Source organism: Sciurus carolinensis, chromosome 11 (genome assembly GCF_902686445.1).
Source record: "Sciurus carolinensis chromosome 11, mSciCar1.2, whole genome shotgun sequence".
In the NCBI taxonomy this organism is placed as follows: Eukaryota; Metazoa; Chordata; class Mammalia; order Rodentia; family Sciuridae; genus Sciurus; species Sciurus carolinensis.
Genome location: NC_062223.1, coordinates 64333361 through 64353258, shown reverse-complemented (window position 1 = coordinate 64353258; position 19898 = coordinate 64333361). Strand labels below are relative to the sequence as shown.

The following is a 19898-nucleotide window of genomic DNA, read 5'->3' as shown; positions in this document are numbered from 1 at the left end:
TCACCTGGTGAACCCATTTCCCCTTAAGAGCCAACTGAAGGACCTCTTCCTTAAAGAAGCCCTCCCTGATTTCCACTCCCAGATGAGCTAAGTGGGACTGGGCTCCCACAGAGTGCTCTGCTATAGTCCAGCACCAGGTCTTATTCAGCCCCTAGACACCCAGGACCCAGCTTGGTGCCTGACTGAGAAAAGCTACTCAGCAGTACTGATAAGCACATGTTTAAATGCACAAATGGGTGTGTGGTACTAGCTAACCCACCCTTGCCCACGCAGGTAACATGTTCTTTGAAATGGTCTTCACGGTTTCCTGGGCCTTCGTCACACTGTGCTCCTGTTATACATGTTTATTTTTGTCTATAAGCTAAATTATGCCCTGAATTAGGCCTGGAAGATGCAATTGGAATGAAGCTCCCAACACATTGCCGTGCACGTAGTCAAGACTCGATAATTATGCATTGAATTGACTCAGATGGAAGGCTGTACAAAACAAAGGTCGGTGGAGGTGTGGGGCAGGCAATCAGCAAAATGCCAGACGACGGTTAACGTGTCTCTGATTTACTACAATTTCTTTTAATAGGCTCTCTTTACAGATTTGCTGTCAACATGGATTGTTGGTTAAGAAAAAAAAAAAAAAACAAGGAGTGGCTCTCGTGCAGCACAATGACTGGCAGCCTTTTGCCATTTCCAGTGTGACCGTCCATGGATTTCCAGGTCTGGACAGGACTTATTAGTATTGAGAAAGTCTAAATGACAAGCAAACATACTTCGAACCAAATGTCCTGAACCCCCACGCTCAGCACCAGCACACACTTGCCCTCTCTGTTCTCTCCATTGCTGCCTTGGCTCCTCATCCTCCCCATCCTGGCTTCCCTTCTTACAGCTCAGGCTGCCAGCCGTTGATGCTGTGGCTCCAAGGTGAAAGATGGAGCTGATCATTTGGCCGAGTGACTCTGCTGGAAGGGGAAGACAGCTCAGGGGCCTGCGTTGCCATCCTGTTCACTCACTCAGTAAATACACATTAAGCACTTCTGTGTGTCCAGTGTGGCAGACGGGGTGGGCAAGGCCTGGGTCCTCTTGGAGCACTGAGAATAACGCAGGAGACAGGTGTTTTTCAGATATGCCCACAGATGTATAATCACACACCATGGAGGGTGAGAGGGAGAAAGAACAGAGCTCTGTCCACGAAAAGCTCTGGCAGCACCTGTGCCATGAGCCCTCCCTGGTCCCTTCTGGAGGTGCCAGTCCCCCTTGGTGCTCCTCCACCACCTGAAGTCATGCCAAGGTCACCCTGACCCTCCTAGACATGGGTGTGCATGACCCTGAGTCTCAGGCAAGGGCTCCTTCTACCTGGAATGGTGTGCGGCATGCAGTAAGTGCACAGTCATTGTTTGATGGCAGGAGGGAGGAGTGAGCACAAGTTTCAAGCCCCTATTCCATCGGACAAGGGGTCACCAACTTCCTGCCCACTGTGATGCGACAGTGGGATGAACTAATCATGAAACTTCAGCTCTGTTTCCAGGAAGACGATGTCCCTTCCCCAGAGGGTTGTAAAGGGTGAAGCAATGCTCAGAAAGCCCAGCATGGGACCTCAGCACAGGTTAGCGCTCTTCCCCTGCCTCCAGAAGCTTCCTGGAATCTTGTTAGGCTCTGAGAACTAGCTGCTTGCCCAGTGCTACCTGTTATTGCCTGACAGGACAGGACTCGGGTCCTGAGCACCTCACAATCCACAGCACGGACACTTCAAAGAACCAGAGTCATTTGGCCGAGTGACCTTTTGAATGGCATTAGTATGGTGTCACAATACAAAGAACAGGATTTTGCTGCTGATCTGTTCCCGGTGCTTCTTCCTTAGAGGAAAAGAACATGCTTCTGCCCCAGATTTGTTCCTAAAACTATACTCTCTTAACTTCCACCTAGTTGCCCATGGTCTTCCTCCTGGGGAGAGAGCCCCTGAGCCCCTTGATGGTATAGCAGATGCTTTGGCACCCCACAGCCAACCCTCGGCCACCTGTGTCAGCCCAGCTATGAGAGACAGGGCCATCCACACAGCCAGGGTCCCATCTTAATCATACACCTCCACGTTTCTGCCCAGAGTTTCAACTTCTGAAACCCCCTCAGCCTGCACCCAATGCACCTTGGAAGTACAGAGAGGGAGCTGTTTGGGGGCAGCCTCAACCAATGGGGAAGTCTCTTCAAGGCACTTTCTGCAGGTCCTCAGGAGGCCTTCGTGGAGGCAGCCCCATGGGAGGCCAGCTGAGTAATGGACCTCGATCGGCTCTTCTGAGGCCTCAGTCTCACTCTCTTTGCTCCTCACCCCTTTTGGGATTTCTTCCCTGCTGTCAAGTGATATCAAACTAAGACATATGGGAAAGAAGATGGCCAGCACAGTCCTCTTGGGATCTTTCGCGAGAAGGCATGGAACTTTTCAAAACCTTAGCTTCCTTCTCCATGAGAGAAAGAGCGAGCGAGAACATAACATGTGCCCTGACTTACACGGGGCTATGCACATAGGTCCCCAGAGGCCCCACAGTGCTACACTGGCTGCTCTGCTGGCCTGAGTACTCACTCACCCTTCCCACTGGCCAGTTCCAGACTCGACCGCCTCCCTGCAAACCTGGAAACTACCTAAGTGTCCAACAGCTGAGGAGCAAGTAAGTCATGCGTGCCTTCAGCACAGAGCGAGGCCACACTCAGTGGTATTTTTGTGGCATAAGGATATGTGATGAGATTATGTGGTGTGAAAAAAAAGCAGGCTGTAGAACTGTGTGCGCCCAGTATGTTTAAAAAGAAATGTATGTGTGTATAAAACAGAAAAGCGTGTGAGAAAATATAACATGTTAAGGGAGTTTCTCTCTAAGCAGCAGGATTATTTTCACTCTGTTTTTTTCAAAGTTCTCTGAAGTAAGCAGAGAACTATTAAGCGGGAAATAAGTTAACCAATTATACTTAAAACAAGCAAAAGGACTACTCAAACATCACTTCCTCTTTAACCTGACCTCACAAAGACCAAGCCTCCCAGAACAACTAGATAACCCCTCGGCTTAGCATATGCAGGATTTATTCCTCTTTAAACTTTCTCTTGGCTTTACGTAGACGTGTAGAAGTGACCGTGTTCCTGCACCTTCACAAAAAAATGTAGTTTGCAAAAATGGTGCGATGTGTACTTTCAAGCCTTGTTTAAAGGTACACATTGTGTTTGAGGAGCACTTCATCTGCCTCAGCAAATGAACTATATGTTTTCATAGAAAAATAAAGGTGTTATATAAAACTGGGAAGCACAGTATAGTGTAAAGGATGTGTACTGTGGAGCCAACTGGCCTGGGATCAAATTCAGGCTCTCTTTCTAACTGTGTGGCCTCCATCAGGTTATATAACCTTTCTGAGCCTTATTTTCATCCTCCGTAAAATAGGGATAATTGTACATACTCATGGAATTATTGTGAAGATTAAATTTGTGTGTGTGTGTGTGTGTGTGTGTACATGACATCAACATGCCCAGTCTAAGGGAAATATGGTTGGTGCTCTCTGACCACCATCATCACTGTTCACACAAGAAGGAGTTTCCAAAAAGAGTCCTCCTTCAGAAGAAACCACCGACTGATGTTTAGACAAATCCAGAATTAGCCCACCTGCAAATTGACCCAATCAGAACCCAACTGTGCCATGTTTGCTTACCAGCACACTCAGAGCTATTGATTCCCAGGGAGGTTACTAGGGAGGAATTCAAGTGGACTCGTGGTTGATGTGGTGCTTTTTTAAGCAGCATGGAGCTGCCACAAAGATAAGTGACTAGCTATTCAGGATTAATGAATAAGAAGGACACAGACATGGTCAAAGAGCCTCCGAGAATGAGATAAGAAGAAAACTTACGCAGGTGATGCCCAAAGGCAAGAGGTGGAGTGTCTGCTCCAGTGCCTCTTGGGGCCCTGTGACACCTTGTCCCCTGGACTATGTGCCTGTGTAGGGTTTAACTATAACTCCCATGGCTTGCTTGGGACCTCAACCAATGTTTCCTTTCAGATTATTTTAACTGCCTGGAGCCAGCCAGTGGTGCCTCCATCTTTCTCCTCGCTTACTAGCTATTGGAGGGCAGCTGTAACACGTGCTTGGCTGAACAGTGAATTAATGCCCAGGGGCCATTGCTTGGCGGACTTCCAACTCCACAGAGACTATAAAACCATCCAAAACACAGACTCTGGTAGAAGCTGTGAGACTCCAGAATACAGATCCTCCTGTCAGTTCCCATCACAACACCAGCCTCTCCTTTTCCTTTTCTGTTGGCTGCGTTCCAAGAGCTGGACGTGACACCCTGGTGCTCGAACAGCTGTGTCAGGTAGAGGAGAGTGTGGCAAGACCCTGGAAGTCTGCTGAGCCTGTGAGGACTGTCTCCCATGCCATAAATTATGGCTGCTGAAGCGAGTATCGGTTTCATTAAAAGTAATAAAACTGCCCTTGGTTTAAGGGACCAAGTGGGTGGGGTTGGGAGTTTGCATTTTCTTTTGGCAATCTCACATGGCGGCAAAGTGAAGCCACATGTTATAGAGAAGGGTGTTAAGAACAGAACCTGTGCCCTCAATGGAAAAAGCTATTGTTGGCAGAATAATGCCCACCCCTGCAAGATATCCATGTCCTGATCCCTGGACTCTGTGAGCGGTACCTTATATGGCCAAAGGGAGTTAGGGTCATAGGGGAAATTTCAACTGCTAAGCATCTGATCCTAGAATAGGGGGATGATCCTGGATTATCCAGGTGGGCCTAGTGTGATCACAGGGGACTTGAAAGTAAAGAGGGAGGCAGAAGGGAGACAGTGTGAGGTGGACTCGACCCTTTCCCCTGCTGCTGGCTTCGAAGATGGTGGACAGGAATCACAAGCCAAGAAATGTGGGTGCCCTCTAGAAGCCAGAAAAGGAAAGAAAATGGGTTCCCCCCTAAAGCCTGCAGAAAGGAACACAGCCCTGCAGACACCTAGACTTCAGCCTGGTGAGATCCATATTGCACTTCTAACCTACAGACCCATAAGGATAATCACGTTTGTATTGTTTTAAGCCATCAAGTCTCTGACAGTTGGCTGCTACAGCAATACGAAACTAATACAAAAGCCCCTGGCATAAAGACCCCCATCAGGGACCATGGGTATAGAAAACTCTCTTAGGAAACCATTGAAGAGACCACCGAACCTTCAGGGATGGTTTTATTAGTAGGACAGACCCCCTCTAAGAAAGTAGAAATGATCCTGCCAGGCATCTTTAAGTTATAAGGAAGCTCTCTCTTCTTTCAGCCCTGGAAGCAATTTTTTAAAGGAACAACTGTGTACTTTCTTCCTGGAAAGCTGGGTTCTTATGTGGAAATGAGCACAGCTTGCACCGTGGGGCTTTGCAATGATCCCTGTGCTTTGTCTCCTGTAGGAGTGCTTCTTCAGCACTCAGCCAGCGATGGGCAAATTACCACTGTCTCCCCGCTGATGAGAGGAAGCCTGTGTCCCATAAAATCATAGATTTCCCTCTACCATTCCTCCATTGTGAACACTATGTATTTTTTGCAGAAGAGCAAATTCAGATTAATTTTTAAAAAATACTAGTTTTACCATAGTTTTAGACTTAAAGAAAAATGGCAAAGATAGTACAGTTTCCATATGACCCACACCCAGTGCCCCCACTTGTTAACATCTTAGGGTGGTATAGTATGTCCATGACAATTAATGACCATTAGGATAGATGTATTACTATGTTGTATGGTGCATAAGTGTTTATATATGTTGAAAAAAATAGATATATGATTATTAACCAAAGTTCACAATTGATTCAGGTGTCTTTTAGTTCTAGGATCCCACATTGTATTTTGCCATTATATCTTCTTAGGTGCCCCTTGGCAGCGTGTGACAGTTTCTCAGACTTATTTTTGATAACCTTGAGTTTTAAAAAATGTAGGTCAAGAACCTTTTAGGATCCTCTCCTGTTGGGATTTGTCTGTTTTTCTTATGATTAGGCAGGCTTTCTGGAAGGAGGACCACCGAGTTAGAGTGCCATTTCCATCACAGCCTTTGAAGGGTACACAGCATCAGCATGCTGTCTGACTGTGAGCCCTGATCACCTGGCTGAGGTAGTGTTTGCCAGGTTTCTTCACCATGAAGTTATGCGTTTATTCCTCCTTTTCATGCAGTTCTCTGAAAAGAAGGAAGTCACTGTGCACAGCCTGCTCTTATTGGTACATTATAATTATACACAATGGTGGCATTCATTGTGATACACTTGTACATGCATGTAGCATAAATTCATCTATTTCATTCCCCCCATACTTCCCCTCCCTCCCAGATCCCCCTTTTCTACTTTGCTGGTCTCCCTTCTATTTTCATGAGATCCCCCTCCCTTTTTCTCTCTACTTATGCATATGAGGTAAAACATATAACCCTTGATGCTCTTAGACTGGATTATCTCACTTAGCATGATGTTCTCTGGTTCCATCCATTTTCCTGCAAACCACATAACTTCATTCATTATGATTGAATAAAACCCCATTGTGTGTATATACCACATTTGAATATTATTTGCCATTTAAGAACATTTTATTTTTTAGTTTTTTAAATTTTTTAATTGTTCTTTTAGATACACATGACAGTAGAGTGTATTTTGATATATTATACATACATAGAGTATAACTTATTCTAATTAGATCCCATTCTTGTGGTTGAACATGATATGGAGTTTCATTGGTTGCGTATTCATATATGAACATAGGAAAGTTATGTCTGATTCATTCAGCTATCTTTCCTATTCCTATCCCTGTAAGAACCCAGAAAACCACACCAGACGTGGTAAGAGAGAAAATGAGAGAAAAAGAGAGCACGAACAAGAGAGTGTGAAAAGCAAGGAGGAGAGAGAAAGAGAGTAGGGGAGAGAAAGCATGAGAAAAGATGGCGGGGAAGCTATCCTTAAGCAGTTGAATTCCGCTGGGTTAACAGGGGACCAATAACGGAGAAGGATACCGCAAGCTGACTGATAAACCAATAGTTAGCCAGGATGTTCACACACTGACAAGTAGTTGGGAGTTGGGGAAATGGCTGCAGCGGAAAGGGCGGGGGAGCAGCTTTATATTACAATCCCCATTTCCCTTCATTCCACTTTGTCTAATACAATGAACTTCTATTCTCCTCCACCCCACTTATTGTGTGTTAACATTCGCATGTCAAAGAGAACATTTGGCCTTTGGGTTTTGGGGATTAGTTTATTTTATTTAGCATGATAGTCTCCACTTCCATCCATTTATTGACAAATGCCATCATCGCATTCTTCTTTATGACTGAGTAATATTCCATTGTGTTTATGTACCATCTTTTCTTTATCCATTCATCTGTTGAAGGGCACCTAGATTGGTTCCATAGTTTAGCTGTCGTGAATTGAGCTGCTATGTACATTGATGTGGCTGTGTCACTGTAGTATGCTGATTTTAAGTCCTTTGGGTATATACTGAGGAATGGGTCAAATGGTTCCATTCCAGGTTTTCTGAGGAATCTCCATACTGCTTTCCTGAGTGGTGTCTCCAACTCTAATCCATTCTCACATGGATCATCCTAGCCTTCCCCACTTCCTTGTCTGTAACTTCCCACTCTAACACTGAGAAACCTGGCTCCAACCATCCACCATCCATTTGTTTACCTGTTCAGTTCCAGCATATGTGGGAAATGACTTTATCAACTAGAGTTCAGTGTTTAGGTGCAGGTCCTTTTCCTTTAGGCTTATAAACTCTACTCATTTCAAAGAGGTTAGAACAATTCCCTCACCCTTTACAGAGAGGCTGTCATATACATTTGTCAGATAGATTCTTTTATCACGATCTAATTTCCATCTTTTTGTCCCTCAGCTTTCTAAATGAGTTTTAAATTTGCTTACATTTAGGTTTGCTCCTTGTGCATAAAGTTCACTGGGATGACAGATGCATAAAATGAGGTATCCACTGCACAGAATCATACAGGACAGTATCACCACCATAAAAAATTTTTTTTTAAATTAAAAAAAAAAAACTTCTATACTTTGCCTGTTCAGCTTTTCTCCCAAGTCCCTATAAGCCACCAACCTTTTTACTTCTTCCAGAATGCCATATAATTGAATCATACATTACATAATTTTTCCCAACTAACCTTTCTGATTTAGGAATATGCAGCTAAGATTCTTCCATGTCTCTTCACAGGTTTATAACTCATTTCTTTTCATCAACTGAACAGCTCATCATGTGAATGTACTACAGTTTATCCATTCATCTATTGAAAGATACCTTGGTTGCTTCCAGTTTTGTTGATTATGAATAAAGCTACTGTAAGTATTCACTTGCAGGGCTTTGTATGAAAATATTTTTAAATCAGTCGAATAAATACCTAGGAGCACAATTGCTGGCTTAGATGGTTAAGATTATAGCTTTGCAAGAAAGTACCAAATGGTATTCCTGAGCAGCTGTACCATTTTGTATTCCCACCAGCAATAGTTGAGAGTTTCTGTTGCTCCATTTCCTTGTCAGCATGTAGTGTGGTCAGTTTGGGATTTTAGCTATTCTAATAGGTGTATGATGATACCTCATTTTTATTTTAATTTGTCCTTCCCTAGTGACAAATGATGATGAGAGATCTTACATGCATATTTGCCAACTGCCCATCTTCTTTAGTGACATGTCTTTTCAGATCTTTTGCCCATTTTGTTTTCTTACTCAGTTTTAAGAGTTCTTTGTATATTTTGCTTACAAGCTTAACCAGATAGGTATCTTGCAAATATTTTCTCTCAGTCTATGGCTTTTCATTCTCTTTGTGCCTTTCACAAAGTAGAAATTTTAATAAAGTTCTATTTATCAGTATTTCTTTCATAGATTTTCCTTTTGGTGTTGTATCTAAAGATATTGCCAAACCCTAGGTCATGCAGATTCTTTCCCATTTTTTTAGAAGTTTTATAGCATTGTGTTTTATACTTAGGTCTCAAGTTTCAGGAAAGGCATATGGTCTGGTGAGTGTCTAGATTGATTTTTCTGCAAAAGGACATCCAGTTGTTCCAGCATCATTTGTTGAAAGACTGTCCTTTCTGCACTGAACTGCCTCCGCGCCTTTGTCAAAGATGAACTGACTGTGTGTGTGATGGGTCTGTTTCTGAGTTCTCTACCACATTCCATTGACTTATGTGTCCATTCTTACATCCTTACCATGCTGCTTCGCTTCACTATAGATCTTGAAGTCTGGTGGTATCTATTCTCCAACTTTGTTACCTGTCAGAAATGTGTTGGCTACTCTGTATGACTTTTCCATATAAACTTTAGAATCAGCTTGTTGATATCCACAAATGGCTTACTATTAGATTTTAACTGAAATTGGATCAGATCTGCACATGAAGTTAAAAAGAATTCACTTCTTAATAATATTTAAGTCTTCTCATTCACAAACATTGAATCTCTCTCCACTTATTTAGATCTTCTTTGATCTTTCATTAGGGTTTTATTATCTTTTGCAAATCAATCCTGTACATACTTTGTTAGATTTATACCCAAGTGTTGCATTTTCTTCCTACTGCAAATAATATGCTTTTAATATCCAACTCCAATCATTCATTGTTAATAAATAGGAAATGGTTGACTTTTGTATATTAACCCTATATCCTGCAACCTTGCCATGATTACATATGATTTCTAGGTGGGTTTTTTTGTTTGTTTGTTTTGTTTTTTTTTTTTTTTTTTTTTTTTTTTTTTTTTTTTGGTGGTACTGGGAATTGAACCCATGGCCTTGTGCTTGCGAGGCAAGCACTGTACCAATGAGCTACATCCCCAGCCCTGATGTCTAGTTTTCGAGCGTTGTTTGTATTTTCTTGTCGTGACTGAATCAGATCTTAGCCCTCCAGACCTCGCCTGCCGACATGCCCCTCGGTCCTTCCCCGCCCCCGGGCTCGCCCTGTATTCCCTGCGCTCGAAGGTGCTCACCACTCTTCCAACACCTGCCTGTTTGCCCATAGCTTGCTTTTTTCACACAGAAGCACCTTTTGTGGTGCACCTGAGTTGGATGAACATTTACATGTTTTAAGGTCCAACTCAAATGGTGCCTTTTCTGGGAATCCCTCCCAGTCTTCCTCATCCAAAATCAGTCTCGTTCCACCTGAGCTTCCATGCCCTCCAGTTACCCTCTAGCCCCTCCAGGTGCAGCACGCTGCTCACATGTTCAGGGGCCTGCCTCGCCCACCACCAGTGAGCAGATGGAGGCAGGACCATGTCCCCCTTCCGACTGTATTCCCATGCCGGGGAGGCTTGGGTTCTGCTTCAGTAAATTGGTTGAATGAATGAACTTGCTGGGTTTGTACCAGTGAACTTTTTTACCGTTAGAAATGTGTGTTCATTCTTTTCTCCATACTTGTTTTCCCCCTGGTATTAAATCTTTGGACATAGTCTGGAGTATAAGAGATCCTATAGCTACTCTGATCCTCCTGGGAAAAAAAGGTGGGGGACTACTTTTAATTGCTGACTTATTCTGTTTACCCATCAACTTCATAATCCTGGTGTCCCCATGTATCAATTAGGGAGGTTGGGTTCACGCCTCAGAGAACACCTACTTTTCTTGTTTATCAAGAAGGGTATTTTATTTTCTCTCTCATAACAAGACATACAGAACTGAGGTGACTCACTAGTATCAGCAGGTATGTAGGAATATACCCCTTCCTCCTTCCTTTATTCTCTGCCAACCTCCACATTTTAGCTTTCTCCATGACTTAACTTACCTCATGGTACAAAATAGCTGCCTCAGATTTGGTCATAACATCCTGATACAGTAATGATTAAAAGGGGAAAGATGGCTTCTCTTTCTTGGGCCTTTCTTTACAATAGAGGAAAACTACTCCTAAGAGCTTCTAGAAATTTCCTCCCACCACTTATTGACTGGAATTGTTTCATATGGCAAGGCTTGAGCCAGTCACTTCTACATGGATTGGGATGATCACAATTAATTTAAAGCACTCAGGATCTCACCTTGGAGCACAGGATGGAGGGGTGCGTATTGGAACAAAATGAAGGTTCTTTCAATAGACAAAATAAATACCGAGGAGGAAACCAGCTATCCTTTTGTTGTAGGGAGAATTGCTTTATACCGAATTTCAGGGAGATAAAGTCACATAAGGTCCTATGACTGATAAAAATAGAAGCAGAATTTGCATACAGCTCTTTCGTACTCCAAAATCTATCCATGTACTTTCTGATGGGCATCCAGACCCCGCATCAGGCTGCACTTCCCAGAAAATAAAAGCCCTGTTTCTCCGGGGTGAGCACTTTCGGGGTCGAGGCAATCTCCCTGCCTTCCCAAGCCCGACCTTCAGCTGGGCATTTAAGCTGTTTATTAAGTTACGACTAATGGCGCTGTAAGACACTGGAGGCTGTGCATTCAGACCTAGATTTAGATTGTTAGAGGAGGTTCAGGGGGGTAAACATCATATTCATATTCTGTGCCGAGAAAATTCAATCGCCGCTCTTTGTTTTCCATGTGCAGGGATTGGCAAAGGGTTTCTGCTGGGCCCTGCTCTGGTTTAATAGAAACGAAGCCTCCAAAGCAGGCGGGCTGTTTTGGCAAAGTGGCCACTAATAGGGCCCCATGGGGCGGGGACCAGGCCTGAACTGGGCAGTTTGCATATTCACTTTTACAAACAGTTGGCTCAGAGTCAGCAGTTAATGGAATGGGAATGATGTTCCTGTACCAAATCATTTCCTGAAAAAAACATTTCCAATTGCAAACATATCTCAGCCTTTCTTCTCGGGTTTGCTATGTCTCTGAGACTGAATTGAAGAGGCAGGGCGAGGCGGGGCTCTGGCTATGGATTTTTCATCTGAAGACCTTCTTAATAATGATCTTCATGTAGAAGGAGATCCCATTAGACCCACCTTTAGGAGACCTGGCTGTGAATATTGCTTTTCTTGTCACACTTTAGAGATGTTTAATACCTGCACGTAAACACATTGACTCTGGCTGCAGAATAGTCTTGGGATAGATGCAGCTTTTCCTCCTTTGCAAAATGTAAAGGGCCTCTCTTTCCAATAGAGGAAAACTACTCCTAAGAGCTACCCCAGAAAGGTACACCCCATACGTGCACATGCACACAGTGTAGACTAAAATGTAGAAGTGGTTTTCCCCCCCCTGGGGAAAAGGTGAAATCCTTTCCATCCCATAAACTACTCGGTAAATTCTGCCTCCACACACAACCTGTGCTGGTGAAGGGTGGGTGGTCTTGACGCTTTTAATTATTTACTCAGTGAATATTTCTTGAGCACCTACTGTGCTTGAGTCATTATTTTAAGTAGTAACAGCAGCAGCACGTATTTACTTGACTCTTACCAGGTACCAGGCACTCTTCTGAATACACGTTAACTCATTTAATCTTCCCAACAACTCTGTGCAGTAGCAGTAGTATTTCCACTTTGCAGATGAGGAAGCTGAGGCACAAGAGGCTGATGAACTTGCCCAGGGTCATAGAGCTAATAAGTGGCAGGTCTGGGATCTGAATCTTGTCAGTCTGGCTTCTATAACCACTCTTACCATGTGACCTTTCTGGAAATCTAATAGTGAACAGAATAGAAAAAGTGCCAGTCCTTGCCCAGCTCATAGGCTGCTGTGGGAAAAGTAGATGACATAATAATAATAATAATAATAATAATAATGATTGCAAATTTTCTATGAGTTCTATGAAGAAAATAAGACCTGAGAGGGAGGCCCAGGGCTGAGAGGGTCTTGTAAGTCTTGGTAAGAGTCGGGATTTATTCTGAGCATGATGAAAAGCCACAGGAAGGTTTTAAGCCAAAGAATGATTAGATCCTATCTATCTACATTTTCATAGAACATTCTGGCAGCACTGTGGCAAGTCAGGGGGTAGGTGGAGAAATGCAAAAGAAGAGTAATGGGCTGGTTAGAAGGTGGTTCTGGTGGTCCAGGTGAAAGATAACTGTGGCTAGAACTGGGAGGGTGGTGGGAGAGATGGTGAGAGGTGGCTGGAACCAGGTCCTGGTTTGGAGGTGGAACCTGGAAAGCTTGCTGATGCATTAGAGGCAAGAGGTGAGCAACAAGGAGAACTTCAACAGTGATGCCGTGGGTTTTGCCTCCAACCATTGTGTAAACAGTGGTGCCTTCTCCCGAAGAGTATTAAGTAGGGAAAGAACGGGTTGTTTATGTGCTGTTAGGGTGGTGTGAGGGTATTGGAAATTGCTAGTTTTGATTTGGATGTCTAAATTTGAGATCTCTATTAATAGACTGAAAAGGGGACATTGAGTGAGCAATTAGGTTCATAGCCATGAGGGGGTGAGACCTGGACTGGAGAATTAAATATGGACATCCTCAGCATTTGATAAGCGTGATCCCCTAGGATCACACCATCCTGTTGAACCTCCTGTGATATTGGAAGTGTTCTACTTCTATGCTGTCCACGAGAGTAGCACCAACCACGTGTAGACTGTTAAGCACTTAAAATAGGGTTGGTACAGCTGGGCACGGTGGCACACACCTGTAATCCCAGCAGCTTGGGAGGCTGAGGCAGGAGGATAGCAAGTTCAAAGCCAGCCTCAGCAACTTAGTGAGACCCTAAGCAACTCAGTGATACCCTGTCTCTAAATAAAATATTAAAAAGGGCTGGGGGTGTGGCTCAATGGTTGAGCACCCCTGGGTTCAATCCCTGGTACCCCCCAAAAAAAGGAGGGGTTGGTACAGCTAAGAAACTGAATATTGACTTGAATGAAAATTTAAGAAGCATAATCTGGGGATGTGGCTCAGTGATAAAGTGCTTGGCTAGTATGCCCAAGGCCCTGGGTTCCATCCCTAGCAATGCAAAAAGAAAAAGAACCTATGTAGCACACGTGGTTAGTGAGTATACTACATGAGACTGCGGAGACCTGGGGGAGACGGTAGCTAGAGGAGAGAAGGTCCAGAGCGGCCTCAAGTTCCTTCACTGGGCAACCTTGCATCTACATCTAAACATCTACATCTAAACTGCTGGATCTAAAGGCAGTATTAGGAGAGATTATAGAAGTCTAAGGAAGCAGCGGTACTTAACTAGAAAACAAATGAAATCCTGTACTTGCAGAATCATTAAGCTTTGAGGGTGTCACCTGTATTTTTATGCCATATTTTATGGAGAATTCTGGAATGATGAGACTCTATGAACTTGGAGGTTCAAGACAGTGACTGGGGAAAGTCCAATGTTAACCTCAAGGGCCCACTTGTCAGACTAAACACCTGCTTCCTAATGTGCGTGTCTCTTTAAGGGAGGGTCTGTTTCACTCTCTTTGCTAGGGGGTTCATTCCCTGTCCAACTACAGCCCTCAGTGAGTTTGCTGATGTGAAAGAACTCTTTGTAAGTGGCTGCCTTGTGCTTAAGCGTTCTTACAAGTCTATGCTGGCAATCAGGGAGGCCAGAGTCAATAAAAAATAAAATAAAATGGAAAGATGGGCTGCTGCTTTTATTAAGGTTGATGGCAGCAGCCAAATTAGCTCCTTAAGAACCTCTTGGTACCCAAAGCCTTCAGAGAAAATGGTCTTTCTGTGCTTAATTGGCAAAAAGTAAGGGATGTAAGTCATAGCATTTGCGGGGAGAGGGTGATCCAAGGTCAGCATTCAGCAAATGCTCATTGCACAACTGGTTTTGTGGTGGGAATTGGGTTTTTTATCCAGGCTCCATGAGGGGATTGGGTCCTTGGAGGGCAGACTGGTATGTCTTTAGTGGTCACTGACCCTTGTTAGTGTTTCTTGAAGAAAATGGAATTATAAATTTCTAGGATTTGAAATCTAGAAAGAACTTCCTGGTGATCTGGTGGCACTTTTCTTTTCTGGCTGAGGAAACAGGGCTGACCCTCGGTCCCACCTCTCCTTAGAGCTGAGAGCCAGAGCCCAGGGAAGAGGCTGGTACTGGAACCGTCGCTCAGCCCCTGGGTTAGGATGCAGGGTATGAGCAGAAGAGTGTCCCAGGGAAACCAGGCCAGGAGAGAGGCCTGGAGGGTGGAACTGAGGACAGAAAGATTCACAATATAAGTGTAACCTGAAATTGGTGACCTCGTTCATCAGTCAGCAGTTACTGGTACCCACTGTGCCCCCAACAGTAAGCCCTCGAGGGAGGAACAGGCAGGACGCAAAAGGCAGAGACCTAAGAAGCCCTGTTTCTCCTGAAATCTTTTCTGAGAAGTAGTGAGACCTCCTGATTTCTCAGGAAAGTGAAGGAGGCAACAGGCAGAAGAAGCAAGATTAAGGGGATAATTAGGTCCTTTTTAGCAGGGAGCAACCACGAATCAATCATGGGCTGGGTGACAGATGCTGTCTAACCTTAGTGGGGTTTTCTCAGTGTCAACATCACACATGAATCACAGAGGTCCAACCCCCTAACCTCCATCCCCCACCACCAGGCAGCGGGAATGTGACTAGGTTCTTCTTTGTCTTCCAGTGTCAGAGCTTCAAGAGGAGGGAATGAACGCCATCAATCTTCCCCTCAGCCCCATTCCCTTCGAACTGGACCCTGAGGATACCATGCTGGGTAACCTGCCTCTTGTCTCTTTGGACGAGCTTTTGTGCCCTCAAGTATAGCCATCCCACTCAATTCCTTTTCTTTTTATAGAGGAGAACGAAGTGCGGACCATGGTGGATCCAAACTCACGCAGCGACCCCAAGCTTCAGGAACTGATGAAGGTAAGAAGAAAATAGAAGAGGCTTCAGAACCTCTCAGACTCTACAGATACCTATAGACCAATGGTTCTGTTCGGGGACCACATGGGTCACTGCAGAGAGAATACACAGCACAGCTCCCTGCCCTCAGGCGCCTTGTGGTTAAGTAGGCGGACATCTGAACTGGTAAGACTGGGGCATGGCAAGTGTTTTAGTCAGCTTTTTTGCTGCTGTAACTGAAAGTCCGACCAGCACATATGCCGAGGAGGAAGAGTTTATTTGAGGGTTCATGGTTTCAAAGGTCTCAATCCATAGAGAGCCCTCTGTGTTCCTCAGGTCTCCAGTTGGGCAGAACAACATGGTGGAAGAGTGTGGCAGAGGGATGCAGCTCACATGATGATCAGGAAGCAGAGTCTCCACTCTCAGATACAAAATATATATCCCATAGCCACGCCCCCAATGAGCCACTACCTCCAGCCACACCCCACCTGCCTCCAGCCACCAGCCGTCAGTTAATCTCGTCAGGGATCAATTCGCTGATTATGTTAAGGCTATAACCCAATCATTTCTCCTCCAAACCTTCCGGCATTTTCTCACACATGAGCTTTTGGGGAATACCACATCTAAACCATGACAGCAAGGGCTCAATGTTGGTCCCAGGCACCAGAGAAGTCAGGACAAGTGAGCCCACAGTGGCCAGGATCTGAGGATTCACAAAGTCCTCCCACTGCTTTCCGCAAGGCCCCTCAAAAGGCTGAGGGTACAGCTCAGTGGTAGAGCACTTGTCTAGTTTGCACAAGGCCCTGGGTTCAAGCCTCCAATGTGGGGGAAAAAAAAAAATCACCCTGTGAGGTAGGAATTAGCATCACCCCCATTTTCCAGATGAGGAAACTGAGTCTCAGAAAAGTCAAGTAATTGCTTTGTTGCTCTAGCTGAGAGGCAGAAATGGAATTCAAGCAGAAATGAATGAGATTAAATGACATACCATGCGTCATGGACCTGGTACGGTGACCGGCATGTGATCACCCCTTCCAAACCATTCATTACTCCCCACTCCTCATTCCCTGCCCTGTGTCCTCTCTTCAACTCCCCCAAGCTGCCTTAAGACAGAAAGGCAAGTGAGTCACTGTCTTCTCCCTGCTCATAACCTGACTACCGTTCCCATCAACTGTGGAGTGAAGCCCACAGTCCTGCAGGTGGGATTTCGGGTCTGTGCTCTAGCTGGCTCTTCAGCCTCAGATCCTCCCTGCCTAGTGACGTGGGGCCGGCAGACCGTTCTTGCTTTCAGCACTCCCACCGCACACCTCTGTTGGTGCAGTTCCCTCCACGAAGCCTCCTCTGAGCGCCAGCCCTGGGGCTCAGCCGCTGTGTGCTGCAGTGGCCCCTGCTTTAGCTCTCCACACCAGCGTGCGGGCACATCCCTCCTTCGCCAAGTGGCGAGCATCTTGGGGTTAAGACTGCAGTTTTCCCCATCATTGTACCCCCAGGATCTAGCGCAGGATGCCACATGTAGCAATATTCAATAAGCACGGGATGGAAGGCCAGGCCAGGCTGTTCCGAAGTAGAATCAGGAATGTTGTTCCCATGGTTGCGGCTTCGTTGGTGGAACAAGACCTCGTGAAATTTGGGTTGTGTCATGAGATATTGGAGGACTAAGGACAATGTTCTCAAGAGAGATATATAAATATTTCTTCTGTCTACTTCTTACCTAAGTCTGTGCCTTACCCCAGAGTCCAGGGAACTAACAGAAAGAAGGTGGTCTGGACTGGGCACCAGGCAACCCCTTACATCCTGGGCCATAATCAGCTCCATGGGTGACCTGGGTTGTGAATGTTGGGTGTCTGTCCCTTTCTTGCTGCCATCTGTGTTGCACCCATGGATGGCCACCCAGTAGAACCTGGAACCCTTGTACTGTGCAGGGAAAAGGTAGAACAGCTGTGGGCTGAGGTTCCGCCTGTCGCTGGGCCTGTATGGGCAGGGATTCTGGAGAATGTCTGGCTCTGATCTATTTATGCCAGAGGGCACTCACCATGCTAGAATGGGCAATGCTCCTGCTTGCCCAGGAGACCTCCAAGAGGGCAGACACCGTCAGATGGGCTCTGAACAGTTCAGGCTTCAGCACTGATCCCAGACCTGGACCTGGGTTCAGTTTGAGGGAGAAGAAGATTGCAGATGCCCATTGCTGCACATAGGCCTGAGTTTGGGGGTACTATCCTATTAACCTGCAGGCCATCTCCTCACTTCTAGGAAAAGGTTTGATTTTTTTAGATCTAGGGACACTTTGATCACCTTGAATCCTAGTTTTAAGAGTGTCCTCAAACACAAGCCTTTCTAGAAACCTCCTCCAGTTCCTGCTGCCTCTTGTCCATCCCCAGCCCTGGTGGGACCCCTCCACTCCCCAGTGGCACCACAGACTCTCCTCTCCTTGGATTACAGCCTTTTATGTTATAATCATTTAGGTGACTGGTTCCCTGCCCACTGGGCAAGCCTCTCCTGAACAGATTGGGTCTCATAGTATTGGATATAGGCCATGCCTGGTATATACTAGGTGCTCAATAATTACCACCATCCTTCCATGAGACAAAACATGTGCTATGAAACCACCAAGCTCCATCACAGCATTTAAGGTGAGAGAACTGTTCTTCATCTTGATTGTGGTGGGGGTCACTCAACTATGTACAATGACCAAAACTCATCCCTATACCCTTAAAACTAGTTAATTTCATTCTATATGATCCACTCCTGTCTCCACCCCACAAGCTCTGTGACCTGGGCAAGTCTGCTTCCTTCCATGCTGATTAAGCCTCCTGGGCACAGAGATGAAGGAACCGTCTCTCCAGCTATCACATTGGGAGAGTGCCTATCCATTAGTAAGATCTGCCTTTAATCAAGTATTCAGCCCTTGTCATATGTCATTCTTTTCCACCCCCTGACCTAGCAGATACTTTCACTCTCACTTTTAGAGGTAGAGAACCAGAGGCTCAGAGAAGACAGCCAGCTTGCTTTAGGTCCATAGATGATGCAGATACACGCACACGTTCTTAGATGGAGAGTGCACTTGTGCCCAAATATCAGAGGAACACAAGCCTGTTCATGCACATGCACACGCACAGGCACACACGCGTGCGTGCGCGCGCACACATACACACACACACACACACACACACACACCTGTGGATGACAGCAGTACATAAACCAGTTAGTGGGTAGATCTGGGCTTTGCATAACTCCAGAGCCCATACCCAGGATAAGAAAGCTGATCTATAAGAAAATAACCCATTACTTTTCTCTTACTCTTGCTCTCTCCCTGTAGGTATTAATTGACTGGATTAATGATGTGTTGGTTGGAGAAAGAATCATTGTGAAAGACCTCGCTGAAGATTTATATGATGGACAAGTCCTGCAGAAGCTCTTTGGTAGGAGGCGAGCCGGGTGTTGCAGTGGGTGACTTTAGTCCCAGGAGTTGTGGAGATGGGCTTTGAATGCGTAGAGTGGGATAACAGCAGCGAGGGCTGTAGATGTTCTCTTGGGTGTTTTTAGACCTTTGTCATCCTTAGACCCACACTTGTGTGAGTCCCTCTGTCATCTACAGAAGTGGGCATGCATGTTCCTGTGTTGTCTGTGGACCTGTATGGGGGGGTGTGCATGTCTCTTTGTCATCTAGGACAGGTGAGTATGTGTCCCTCTCATCTCGGAAGTGTGCATGCATGGTTGTCTATGCACCTGTGTGTTTCCAGTCCTGTGTCCCTCTTTGGGCTGGGTGCCAGTGTGTGTGACTGTGTGTCCCTGTGCTGTTTGGCCTACATGTGTGGTCCAGGCCTATGTGTGTTGTCCTCCATCGCTTCACTGTTCATGTGAAAATTTAAGACCAAAGGGGAAGGAAAGAGAAATCCAGGAAGAATCTTACAAATTCAGCTTAAATGGCAGTGGGTCCCCCTCACTCTTCTTCCTTTGACCTCCAGCCCAAACCTTCACCCTTCAGTTCTAGTCTTGATACTTAGCTGCCCTCTAGCCCTTTCCCAAAGATGCTTCTTCCTGAGTGAGAATTCCTTCCTCTCCTCCTTGCCAGCCTGCTCCCATGTACAAGAGTGACCAGGGTTATTTCTTCTTGCTCAAAACCATCCCGATCCATCTTCTCACCATTTTTATATGGTTGATTTGGTCTGAACTATTGAAAAAGCTTCCAGACTCAGGTCCTCGCCTCCCATCTCATCTCTTCCAGTCCCTTGCCCACACAGCCAGCCTACAGCCCTTCCTAGAT

At 45.4% G+C, this 19898-nt stretch overlaps 1 protein-coding gene across 1 annotated transcript in view; it reads left to right on the top strand.

The window, feature by feature from the left end:
- Positions 1-19898, top strand: part of Parva (parvin alpha) — a 150460-nt gene that overhangs the window by 79177 nt on the left and 51385 nt on the right. The window contains exons 2-4 of the mRNA XM_047516544.1: positions 15420-15509; positions 15591-15661; positions 18951-19053. Of these exons, the coding sequence (XP_047372500.1) occupies positions 15420-15509; positions 15591-15661; positions 18951-19053 (264 nt within the window). The remainder of the gene's footprint in view (positions 1-15419; positions 15510-15590; positions 15662-18950; positions 19054-19898) is intronic.